The sequence below is a fragment of the Anser cygnoides genome, chromosome 5 (assembly GCF_040182565.1).
Source record: "Anser cygnoides isolate HZ-2024a breed goose chromosome 5, Taihu_goose_T2T_genome, whole genome shotgun sequence".
Taxonomy (NCBI): Eukaryota; Metazoa; Chordata; class Aves; order Anseriformes; family Anatidae; genus Anser; species Anser cygnoides.
Window position 1 is genome coordinate 59,566,967 of NC_089877.1, and position 13,511 is coordinate 59,580,477.

A 13,511-nucleotide genomic window follows, 5' to 3' on the forward strand; every position below is an offset into this window, starting at 1 on the left:
CACCTTAGGACTAAAAAAATAAGTGTTATTTGACATTGAGGTGAACTCAATGTAAATATTGTAATGGGATTATTAAAATTGTCTCAGAGTGTTAGGAACCTAGAGATACGTAGTTGCTTAATCAAATCCAGACCCTAACCACTAAATCATTCACTGTGTTTTGCTTAAACACTTTAAGAAAGAAAATATAGGAGCTCAAGTATTCTGCTCTGTTAATTGCGTTACCTACTCCCCACACAACTTTTTCCTCCGTCTTTTCCAAGTGTCTCGCTCATGCCTTACCTCATTCTGTTTCTCTCTTGGTCTTTTAATACGTTTATGCTCTTACTCTGCTTCTTTGGTTTCCCACTCTCCCCTTCTCATAATACTCTTAAGTTGTTTTGTCATTCTTCCATCTTTTCCAAAATTTTTTGGTACATTTATCCACTCGCTCTTTTTCTATCCGTTTTTCCTCTAAAATTCTTGTTATTTGAATTCTTTTCTGTACCTTCTCTGCCATCCTGGCCTTTGACCTGGATTGTTTTTGGTTTTGGTTTAAATGTAGTTTTAGGTAGATTAGGTAAACTATGCCAGTCTTGCATTACTTTGCTCGTCCAAACTTCCCATTCCTTGAAGAACTAACGAGGGGAGGTTGAAAAAAGTTGTCTGGTTTAAGGAAGAAGCTGTTGCTGTTTGGTTATGGAGAAACGCAGTGATTATTAGTACTGGTGTCAGTGTTGCTGTATGCTGCCGAATGTCTTGTGAGTCACTGTATTTTCGTGGGACCTAGAACAGCAGCTGATGTACCCAAATACCCTGATAACCTCTTGTTCCATGAGGTGCTGGAGTTCTGATTTCTGTCCACTATGTTTCCTCAGTGGCTTATTACTCTCTGAGATGTTTGGTATCACTTTGTTTCATAAGGGTTTCATCATGTTAGGGTAGTGACGAATAAGAGTACCCAAACTTAAAAACCTTGTGCGCTTGGGAAGCTTTCTGCTCACATCATTAGCGCTAATTTGCATTAATACAGTCCTCTTGCAACATGCATGGATGCAATAGTATTTTGCTATGCCTCATCAGTAACTTGACAGGTGAGCTCGTGGTCCTGGTCCACTTCCAAGCTGAAGGGTGTCCACAGCACAGGCACCACTGGCGTAATCAGGAGTGGGAGGAACATGTATTGGTCATACCCTGACAAAGCATAGCCTAAAGGCATCTTTTCATTGAAACCTGGACTGCCGTGGCTCTGGATTGAGCTGTACTGGCATATGTGAAGAGGCTTGAATTGTTGCACGCACCACTCCTGGTGTGGAAGTAGGCAAGAAGTTTGGAAGTTCCATAAATCCTAAAAATCTAGTTTTAAAAAAATACCTTTTTATTGAAATTCTTCTTGTTGTCAATTTGTTTTTAATTCTGGGTCCTGCGATGAAGAAAACAGTCCCCTTTCATCCATGCGTTCTATTGAGGGGTTGAATTTTGTAGTATTTTACATGCATGAATAGAGGCTGAATTGTGTTTAATACATTTAAAAGTGTATCTATGTCAAAAGATTCAGGCAGCGTACATAGCAAAGAGTACATCTGTAAGAAGTAGCCCCTGTTGCTTGTTATGCTGTTCCTTACACACACGGCACTCAAATCAAATCCTAGATCTGTGCTGTTTTTAGACGACTTGTCCCAGTAAATGATGTTTGCTGAAAACCCCTGTAAATGATCAGCAAGTATCAGCAAGCACTAGAGGGATTCACAGTACCCAAGATCCCTGAGAAAGCACCTGGGAGATTCCTGCCTGGTAAGAACATGCTCGGTTTGATCAGGGAGATGTCTGCGGTCAGGTGAATAATTCTCAATTTCACGATTGAATATGTGAAGGGACACCGATTAAGAAACAAGGTGATGGAGTATACCCTCTGTTACATTTCTGCTGTGCATTTTGAACGTGCTGGAAACAGTATGTTAGTGTTGTGCTTTTCTTTTTGTGCGTGTTCACTCATGAAAGTCAGCTTGAGTTTGTCCCACTGTGTTTATTGCTGTGTGAATAATGTTGGTGCTGGTTAGACTTTGTGCATTTTGAACACAACGCCTAGCTGCTGCCTTGCCTGTTATAATTATTAAGTAGAGATTGGGGAAATGGCTTAAAAAAAAAAAAAGTCCTTATTATAAATGAATGATTACTGACTTCACAGAGTATTCATAATATTGACAGCCAGTCATGAAAATGAAATGAATGTAATCAGAACAGTGATTACTTTCCTTAAGAAGTATGTGTGAGAAGCTGGAGGAAACATTTGTACTACTTGGCATCTCAAGACCAATTCTACTGTGAAAAGTGGCTTATGGAAATGTAGCTCATTATATACTGGGTGTACATACGACGGGACCTTGAGTTAGCCAGAGCTTAGAGCTGAAGTTCACTAGGCCTTCTTGTGAAGTGAACTCTTCAAAGAAGACCAGAAGACTTTTACATTCAACTTTGCAGATTTTAGTTGAATAAAAACTAGGAATTTTGCTTCTTAAGCAATAGGAACTTCATAGTGACTAGGGGGCATATATTGCCAACAGTAATACACTGGAAGTGGTAGTTTTCTTAGAGCATGTTGATTTTACTTTTAATAATGTTCTGATAGCATGTGTGGGCATATCATGGTTTTACTTAATTTTTTATATATAATCTGCAGCATGTGTCTTCTTTCATTTGAACTGTCTGCTCTCTTTTGTCTAACTTTCCCTTGCAGTTGCAGTGCTTGCTTATTAATTTGGCACCCCATTGTCTTCACTTCTTTGCTTTCCAGCGTTATACCCTTCCCTGCAAACTACAGCCTGAAGTGGATCATGGGGAGATGATCGAGGTGTTCAGTATCTCTCTCTTCTTCATATTTCACTGTCACTGCAAGGAGTATGTTCAGAACCGTAGCTCTCTGTTCCCTGGATGCAGTTTTGCTAATTTGCATAACTTTACTTTTCTATAATCCAAAAATCTCTTACCTGTAAATTAGCTTTATTAAAATATGCTTGTAGTATAAACATTTTTCTTTATGTTAGAAAGTTGCAATGAAAGTATGCTCTCATTTTTCTATTTCTTCATTTGGTAAAGGAACTGGAAGGCAGAGACTGCAGAGATGATTGATGAGAAGGGATGGGCTGGTTGGATTAGGATTGTTTTGGAAAGAGGCTTTCAAGAGAAACTAAACTGCTTTGGCCATTTTAGAATTAGTATTTCAGTTGTTGTAGTAACAATTATTGGTCCATGCCTGCAAAATTGGTGGTACTTTTAGGTCAATTTTTCTGATCACTTTATAAAATACTTGATTTTTTTTTAATTTTTTTGAAGATTTTTATCTTTATTGTTACTGTTCAGATTTAGGAGTAGCTGCTGTCACTGAGCCAATTTCCTCTGAATCTGTGCGTACTCAGTGTATTTCAAAAGCTCTGTTCTGTGTTTAAATGGCTAAGGAGAAAACTGACAAGCTTTTCAGCATGAAAATTAACTGGTGGGAGAGACCTTTTTCTGAAAATGAGGTGGGTTCTCACAGTCATCCAGACAGAAGCTTATCAGTCTTCAAATTTAGTTTTTAGTAAATGTATGCCCTCCTGAGCATTGGGCGTAAATCACACATGAGACTTAATGTGGTCATTTTGATTTTATTTTATGTATTATAAAAATATTTGAGATTTTTATACAGATTTATTACTGCACTTGCGCAACTTTCTGTTCTTTCAGCAGAAGTGGTTACAACGGTAATACAGAAGGTTACTAAATTTCAGGTTTTATGTTTTGTTGCTTGTTAGTACAACAGTAAAATGTTGCAGAATTCATTGAAATCTCTGAGTAACTGTCTGCTGAGAACAAAACGATTTGCTCTCTTACATCAGCGAGTTGTGAAACATCTGCAGTGAGCTGCACTGCTCCACTGTGGAGCTAGATAACCCCCTGTACCCCACGTAGTAGTCTTGGATGTCCTTTCTTAGTGATCTTTCAGTTAGGTTGTACATCTGCAAAAGAGGCACCAGAAGATTAAGGAAAACACCAAACAAACACACAAACAAATGAACCTCCAAAAATCACAAAACGCACCCTCAAACAAATAAGACTCCAAACACCAACTAACGACATGGTTGTGGAGGGAAGGTTGGGAACATGGAATACTGACTTTATTTATTTACGCTGCCCCGTATGTGGCCCCCAACAAGTCTTCTCTCAGACTTTTCCTATTCCCAGGTAGAAAAATCTAGGTATTAGGTGTTACCTATTCCCAAAGCACCCTGAATCCCCAAGAACAATGATAAATATTATTACATGAAACTTCTTAGCAGTTTTATTTTGCAGTATGAATGGCAAATTGCTTCGTAAAGAAAAGCAGTTTTGATCAGAACAGGTTTGGGGTTTTTCTTGGTCTTTGTTTTGCTCTTAAGAGTTTGCCCATATAGTTTGTGTGGCTTGCTTACACTGTAGGTCTGGCATGAAATTCATGTAGTATTATTCTATGGTAGCTTTTCTTGAGAAGAACTTTATTATATTTTTTGTTTCTTTCTCACACCCCCAGATACTTAGCTGAAAAAGGAAAGCAAGCTTTTATTAGTTATTTTAATGCTTTAATTTTTTAAAAATTTTCTTATTTAACACTGACACTACAATAAAATGAATTCAGTCCCGAGTCTGGTTATAACTCGGGTTGAATTGAAAATCTTAATGGATTCTCATTTGATTTCAGCCTGTGTTTGTCTCTGACTAGAGTAGAGTGTCCTTGTTGGCCAAAGTAAATGCATGCAAGCTATGTAGAACAATGCAAACAAAAACCCGTTATGTTTATGTAACATCATAGATTTTATTGATGGCATTTACATGTTGTAAAGCTATGTGCTGGACTAGCGTAAGGAAGAGTGCAGATTAGAATTGAACATAACGCTCTTGAGAAGTAACCAATTGAACTTTTTATCTCTCTTTTTTCAGGTTGTATTTACAGTCTGTCTTTTGGGAAAAATATTTAATTGATGAACTGTTGATTGATTGCTAATAACAGTGAATTCTGAAGTCCATTTTCCTTTTTCTGTGTCATTTGAGGGCAAGGAATGAAGAAAGCAGTAACACATGAGTTCGCAAATATGTATGTTCCTCAGGCCTGTCATCTCTTAGACTTCAAACTGGCTTCTACCTTAGAAAGGACACTAACAGAAGTGATCTATATTGTAATGAGTAAGGGCTAATGACTTTCCTTGACTTACCTTAGGTTTCAGGACAGGCTACTGTGAGAGATTCCTTGCCATTGGAAAGACTTGAGGGTGCCCTGATTTTGTTCCCTGCAGTTTTCCAGAGTATCTGGGGGGATTCTTTTCCTGCATAGCTCTTTTTGATGGAGTTCTGCAGGGCCACGTTGCTTCTGTTCCACAGATAAATAAAACCTTTGGGAGTGTGAGGCGAACAATTAAGAGGAGGGTCTGAAATGTGGTGTCATAGCTATACCATTTTTCTCCTCCTTAATTTTCTTTAGACAGAGTTGTTGCTGAGCTTACCCAAGCCTAATGAATAGTTGACAGGTGCATGCTACCTAGTTTTGTTAGTTAAACTCTGCCAAGATCTTGGTTGTTCTTTGTGGGACACAGTTTGAGAACTGCTGAATCCTGTCACAACTGCGTTGCTGTCTATGGAAGGTTAAATAAATTATTGTACTTTACCTTGTCAGTTCAAAAAGCATCTAGCATATTTATTTGTACTGCAATCTGTATTTATTCTTTTCAGTGATTAAGCAATGCCAGGAGTTGATGTGAAGTACATATATTATGACCTTTTAGTATTTCATAGATCTTATGATTTGAAACTAGTAACTGTTATGTACGTGGTTTTAAATTAGACAGATTCGTGGTTTAAAACAACTGTAAAGCTACTAACAACTTCCAGTGTTTAGCAAGTATTCCTTGACATGATGTGCTCTGTGTCTTAAGGATAAGAAGTTCCATCCTAGGTTGGTTCTTATACTAGCGTGTCCAAGTTTTAAGAAATAAACATCAGTTCTTTACAATTTAATTTTTTTCTACTTGAAATCAACAATATTTTTCATTTGCCTGTTGTGTTATTGCTTAGAAGGTCACTTGCTGGCAAACCATTTGTGCCTTAAAAATAAATAAAAACAAGGTAGATCAAAGGAAGTGAAGTGCCCTCTTGTTTGACAGCATATTTCAGGATAAAAATGCATATTTAATTTCTGCAGCTCTTCTGCATTTGTTAGCTTCTTATGTGCATGAACACTGAATAAACTGAGCTTTCTGTGCACTTGTGATAAACTTGGTAAGCTAACAAACCACTGAGAGAGAAGTTGATGTTCCCTTTATTATCCCTTGTTGATTATCCCTGTATTTTATGTCTCTTACCTGGTGAGAATTAAGAAAACAAAAAGTTGTAGTACAATCTGCTTACTTTATTGGGCAATTAAATATTAATATTCCATGTGATATTTTTCCTATTAATGCATACTGTGTGTTTGTCATACAGCAAAAAGGCCTCACTGTTGCAGTGAAATTGCAGTTGATTTTGCTATGGAAACTGTCAACGTGGGGGTAATGATTGAGTCTGAAAAACTGTCTGCAGAATTAGTCTTACTGTATGTTCATATAGAGTTCTATATTCATGTATATTCATATGCAGTTCTAAGTGACGCAGAATTTTTGGAAGTAGCTATTAATCAAATTTGATCTGACAGTTCTTTCATCTTTCTTTGGCGTGGAAGTTAACAATGGTGAACGTTAGCCTCCTGTGAAAGTAGTGGTGTATTGTATTAAGTCCTGAATGCTGTTGCATTTGTATTTTCCACTCAAGCCTGGACTTTTTTTGTGAACCTTATTTTCTTAATAGTGGTTGATTAACTTACTACTGCAACATGTTGTTCAAGATTGCAAATGCAAAATAATAACACAGTTCCTGCAAGGGGTGGGTGCATTTGTTTATCTGAGCTCTGTTTTATGAAAACTGCATGAATGCTGCTTTTTTTTGAAATTAATCTTCAAAAAGAAATCCTGTTTCATATAAAAAGATGCCAGACTCACAAAGATTTCCTTTCTTGTTTCATAGACGTTCCATCTTCAGAGCAGCCTGAACTGTTCCTAAAGAAACTTCAACAGTGCTGTGTCATTTTTGACTTCATGGACACGCTTTCAGACCTTAAAATGAAAGAATACAAGCGCTCCACTCTTAATGAACTGGTGGACTACATTACAATAAGCAGAGGCTGTTTGACAGAGCAGACTTACCCTGAAGTAGTTAGAATGGTGAGTTTCTTCTTTCTCATGGTCTCTTTAAATCCACTTGCAGTTCCAGTTACATGTTGTGGGCGAAATTGAACCCTGGAGTAGGTGGATTAAATGAGGCCTTTGGTTTGTATTTTCTGCTAGACATCACTTGGGGATAATTCTCCAAAGACAAAATTATTAATTTTTATATATATACTTAATTAAAGTCAAGTAGATGATGGTTATTATAGTGTAAGAAGTGTATGAAAGGAAACCTGGCTTGTTGCCTCATCGAAAGACCCAGCAGACATAATATCAGAGCCTGTCTTTCTCCCCTATACCCTTCCCTCCCCAGTATAAATAATGGAATAATTTTAGAATTTTCTTTTCTTTCTTTGAACTTTATCCAAGCATTTGAGTTTGTACTGAAGCTCTGAGATAGCTTAAAGTATGCACGGGTAATTAATTTTAAATAATAAATGGTAGAAATGTTGTAATAGGAATGGTGTGAGAATTTTATGGGTGTATTACGTGGTCGTAGTAGATGATGTTAGCAAGATTACTCAACAATAAAGCCATACCTTATACATACATAAATTGTCAAATAATGGTATTTTCAATCTAAAATGGTAACAGAATCAGATGCTATATTATGAAGAGCGTTCATTATAATTGGCAAAATCAATCTATGTTTTGAAATGTTTATTCTGTACTACCATACGGAACTCTTATAACCTGCTATCTAAATGAAAGGACAGTTAGTTCAATGTAAACTTGGTGATGTTGGTTTCCTCATGAAAAGGTGATACCAGGTGATCATGGAATCCACTGGCTATGTATGTGCTGTGAGAAGAGAGGCACGAATAGATTTTATATTGCATAATATGTGCTCCTTACTTCTTTCCGGGCATGCAATTATATGCTGTATTGCTTGTCTGTAATATTTAAAAGTAGCTGAAAATTGTGACAGAATCATCCAGCACTTAACAGTGAATTGAAAAGCAAACAAAACAACAAAAAAAAAAGTTAAAGTATGTGTGGAAAAATCTTAATATGGCTTCTTAATCTGTATGCATTTTCACAAAGTCCATAATTACGTGAAAAGACTGTTCCTCCATCTCTCCTGCTCTTCCTTTTTCCCTCCTGTGCTGGACCATTCTTCTGTAGGAGCTGCTTTTCAGTCAGTTGTGTTATTTGTTCAGCATGGGGTCTAATGCACCATTCAAATACTGTCTGAATACAGAGTTACTAGTCCATTGCTGAAGTCTTCTGCTGGTGCTGCACTGTAGCATCTAAATGGCTTGCAAATGTTACTTTATTCTTCCTGGTATCCCTCCAGGTGAACCGATGAGATCATACTTTTTGTATAGACAGGGCACTGATGCACAAATAACTTCAGTAAAATCATGTGCTTTTCTGGTACATAGAACACACCTCGAACCTTGCTTTCTGTAAGAATTTGGTATTTATTTCAGTGTTTCTGTTTTTAAGATTATATTTTCTTTTTGACTTTGTTTATAGCTGTTTTTTTTACCATAGCAAGAAGTAAGAAACACTTGAGCTGTAACTGCTCATAAAGTTCAATTTGAATAATAAATCATAACCTGTGAAGCAATCTGAACATGAACCCATAATGAGACCCATTTGCTTGTGTGTTCTATGGTCTCTACAGTCACTTAGGTTGATTCACAAAACTGTTTTTATCCTAAGGAAATGAGGCATTGCCTAAATAGTTTGAAAAGCACAGTTTTAAATAATTTACTTAAGTGTCGTCTCTAACTATGATATAGAGCAGTCAACTGGAAGTGAAGACAGCATGATTTTTTTTCCAGTGGATTTCACAGATATTTGCTAGTGGAGATTCAGGAATTTCAGTCCATCGTTTTTGGTGGAAAACTGTTCTATCTTCTCCTGTATTCCTGTGTTTCTTTCACTGCATCCTGCTCTTCCTATATTTGGGCTCTAGTGCTGAACTCAAGCCATGTTTTACCCTCAGTGCCATGGTACTTAAGAATGGGAAGACTGAAGATACACTCAAGTCCTGCAGCTGGCTAGTCAGTGGCCAAGCCTAGATTTTATTTTATTTTTTTCAAATAAAGAAGATGCCTAACTAGGGAAGTGGAGATATTTTTTCTGAAATCATTTCTGGAGAAAGTTAGAATCGTAGACCATCATGAGATGGAAGGGGGGACCCACAAAGATCATCAAGTCCAGCCCCTGGCAAGTTGGACTGCAGGTATTTTGTATTTTACAGGTAGGCTATGTGGTACAAGTACTATTTTTTTCCTTCCTCTTGCCTGTAAAAAGCAAGAGTTCTCCAATACTAAAGTACCAAACTGAGTACAGTTATACAGGTCACAGAGGGAAAGGTAGGACTCCTAATATTATAGAAAATAAATTTTTAGCATATGTTACCTGGTGAGCAGAGAACATTAGTCTGATTTGGAGACAGCAAGTGCTGTGGTGTGATGTTTGGTCTAACTTTTCTATGCAATAAATGCATGTTCTTGTTTCAAGCAGAAGGTGCTTATACTGTAACGCCAAGACAGACTTAATTGTACGCAGTTGACATCTTGAGCTCACCTGTGCAACTGCCACTATTGTCTGCTTTTGAGAATTTTCATCTAGGTCTCCAGCTGGGTTCACAAATGACTTGTCAAACTGACAGGCTCTGACCTGTCACAATAGCCAAGAAAAGAGCAGCATCTGCGTCCTTACCAGATCAGTGTCTGCACTGTCTGCCTGCCACAGTTGTCATGGGAGTGTTGTGGTTGAAAGACCAGTGTCTTAAAACGTACCATAACAGAGTACAAATGTTCTTTTTTTTTCCTTTGGAATGTCTTCCTGATTTTTTTTTTAAGCACTCAGATCCTAGCTTGTGACATACGAATGCAAGAATTAATTGGGCTACTGAAATTTGGAATAGAAAAGAAGAATTCTAAACTCAGGGGAAAAGCAAGCAGCTGTTCTGCAAGTTGTGGCATCATTTAAGAGCAGAAGAAAAGGTGCAGCAGTCTGAAGCTGATACTTTAAAAATTACTCACATTAACAAAGAAGAACTAATAGCAGAAGTACTTTCTTACCTTAGTTATTTAAAATGTCAAAATAATTGATATCTCTGAAAGAGCCTTTTCTTAAAGTTTTATTAGGTTCATGTATATTAGTGTTCTGTGACCCAAAATTTCAATTTTACAGATACTAGGATAGAGGAAGTTTGCCTATCAAATTCATCAGAAACTGAGATTTTTTAATTACTTCTATAATGTGGTACTGTCATGACATAAGGATTTGAAAAACAGTCATTTGAGGTAGCTAGCATGACAGCACCTGGGTATTTTTACTGTTGGTCATTCATACTATTAAAACCTTGATTCCTTATCATAATATCACATTTTCTGTTCCGTGTATGATATAATATTGTTTATAGCTTGGTGTGAAATCACCTGGCTGTTTTATTAATCCGTGTGTTTGTGTCTGCTTCTATAAACCACTCACTTCAGCTTGGTATATATAGAAGTGCTGTATTGGGTTTTAAAAAAAAAAAAAATTGCTAATGGTCACCAAAGCAAGTTTGCAGCAGCTTCATCGCTGTCATCAATATGGCTTGATGGGAAGAGCTGCTGGCATTGGTGTTAATGACGTAAGCTGGACAGATTTATTCAGAAGGGTGCTGCTCAGCGCACATCCCCTGCAGTTTGGATGCGTTGTTCGGAAGGGCACATGACGTTCTCTAGAATTAGGCTAGTCTTAAGAAAAAAGGCCCTTGCCAATTAAAACACACTCTGCTAAGAAGGAAATGCCAGTAATGTGACTTTATGAGCCAGTAATTGGACACTTTGGCTAAAATTTGATCCTGTCTGAGCAAAATGCGGAGGCTTAAACTAATGATGCTGATTTTGCTGGTAGATTAAGCCATGGTAGTTGATGGGAGTAAATGTTTGTTATTATCTACAGTATCCTGCAGGGTGTATGTAGTACAGCTTTTTGTGTTTTCTGGAGATTAAGACATACATTGAGGAAACTGATTCTTTTCATTTCAAAAATCAAAAGACCATGGAAATTAGCAAGCTGTTAAACTGAGAAATCTGGATGAATCTTCTTGTTGGTGAGCAACACGTAAGCTCTCCTGCTTGCCTCTTCAGAAATGGGGAACTCAACCCAACATTTACTGTGATCTTTATGCAACATCCATGGATCCTTGCCAGCCTGAGAGAGTTGGCTAATAAAACATTTTTGAGAGGTACCTTTTAGAACAGAGTATTACTTTGGTCTCCTTTCTTTTAGGTGCAGAAATATCTCTAGTTTCCTAGTGTCCTCTCCCTTCTCTGTAAAGAATAATCAAGTAAAATAAACTGCAATCTCTATAACCAAAATCAAATATTAGATGTCTTGTGGCTTGCAACACAGAGAAAGAAACTTGGTTAAGTGAATATCCAAATAAATACCACAAATTGCCTTTGAAAGCTTAGATTCTAATTCTTTTCCATGGACATAAATCCAGAGGGATTCCATCCCTTTTCCTGCAGGACCCTCTCAACAGATGTAAGACCAGATTCTGTTCTGGAGTGTTTTGTGACTGATCTATTAAATATGAAGAATATCTTACTAAGCCATGAATTTGATGGCATGTTGAAGTACTTTCTTTTTCTTGGCCATTTGTTGTCTGAATGGCATTATGAATTGCTTTATATTCTCTAATTTTGCTTATGTCTAAGTGTTTTTGCTCAGCTGGGCAGCTGAGCTCCACCACAGCTGCTCTCTCACCCCCCCTACTCAAAGTGAAAGGGGGAGAAAATATGATGGAGAAGACTCAAGGGTCAAGATAAGGACAGGGAGATCGCTCAACAATTATTGTCACGGGCAAAACAGGTTCAGGGTAGGGAGACTGAAGAAATTTATTGCCTATTACTAACAAGCTAGAGCAGTGAGAAACTAAAAACAAACTAAAGGACACCTTCCTCCCATCCACCTTCTACCTCCTTCCCCCAAGCGGCGCAGAGGAGCAGGCAATGGGGGCTGCGGTCAGTCCCTGACGCTTTGTCTCCACCGCTCCTTCACAGTCCCTCCTTGCCCCTGCTCCCCATGGGGTCCCTCCCACGGGATGCCGTCCTTCCCGAACTGAGCCTGCGGGGGCTGCCCACAGGCAGCAGCTCTTCAAGAACTGCCCCCACACGGTTCCGTACCACGGGGTCCATCCCCCAGGAGCAAACTGCTCCAGCACGGGTCCCCCACGGGCGGCAGCTCCCCCCAGACCCCCTGCTCCTGCGTGGGCTCCTCTCCACGGGCTGCAGCTCCGGCCCGGGGCCTGCTCCTGCGGGGGCTCTCCATGGGCCGCAGCCTCCTCCAGGCCACATCCACCTGCTCCACCGGGGGCTCCTCCACGGGCTGCAGCGTGGAGATCTGCTCCGTGTGGGACCCGTGGGCTGCAGGGGGACAGCCTGCTCCACCAGGGGCCTCTCTGTAGGCTGCAGGGGAACTGCTGCTGCCTGCCTGGAGCACCCCTTGCCCTCCTGCTGCACTGACCTTGGGGGCTGCAGGGCAAGTTCTCACTCCTTGCTCTCCCAGCTGCTGTGGTGCAGCAGGTTTTTTTCCCTTTCTGAAATCTGCTCTCTCAGAGGTGCAAACAGCATCGCTTACTGGCTCAGCTCTGGACATCAAGTCCCTTCTGGAGCCCGCTGAAACTGGCCTGTATCTGACATGGGGCAGCTTCTGCATTCTTCTCACAGAGACCACCCCTGCAGCACCCTGCTACCAAAACGGTGCCACGTAAACCCGCTACAGTGTTACACCCTACTTGCTAAATATTCATCATACTTTTTTTTTGTTGTTGTTGTTCTTGGATAGAAATCTTTATGCAAGTCTACCTATATTCAGTCTTACCTTTTCAATTCAGTAAAATCCCTTTGCATTTGCTTCTGTTAGTTCAAGTATTTGATTTAAAAATATAACACTGAATGGCAATTTTAGGGATATAAATAAAACCAGTTACTCTTCTAAGAATTGACAAATAATGCCTCTTGTCTAATACAAATTTGATATATCTTCTGGAAGTGTGTAAAATAGTAGGAGTTGATCTTCAATTCAGCTTGAATCAGAAGTATAAAAGATTGTTTTGAATCCATCCCAAATGCTGAAAGGAAGATGCAGTGTCCTGTGACACCCCCCAATGGACTTGGAGTGAAAATTGTCACATGGATGCAGCTGTGATGAAACAAACATGCCATTGAAGTTCACAAAAATATATAAAAACCATTTCATACTTCAACGTATCTCCTCTTTAATGTGAGGTTTGTCAATTCTGTAGAAGCA

The 13,511-nt window shown here is 38.8% G+C and overlaps 1 protein-coding gene across 8 annotated transcripts in view; it reads left to right on the forward strand.

Annotated features, from left to right (window-relative positions):
- Nucleotides 1-13,511, forward strand: part of PPP2R5E (protein phosphatase 2 regulatory subunit B'epsilon) — an 80,480-nt gene that overhangs the window by 39,844 nt on the left and 27,125 nt on the right. For all 8 annotated transcript variants that reach the window (XM_048080636.2, XM_013182988.3, XM_066998473.1 and 5 more), the window contains one exon: nucleotides 7,045-7,241. In XM_048080636.2, coding sequence (XP_047936593.2) covers nucleotides 7,045-7,241 — 197 coding nt within the window. The remainder of the gene's footprint in view (nucleotides 1-7,044; nucleotides 7,242-13,511) is intronic.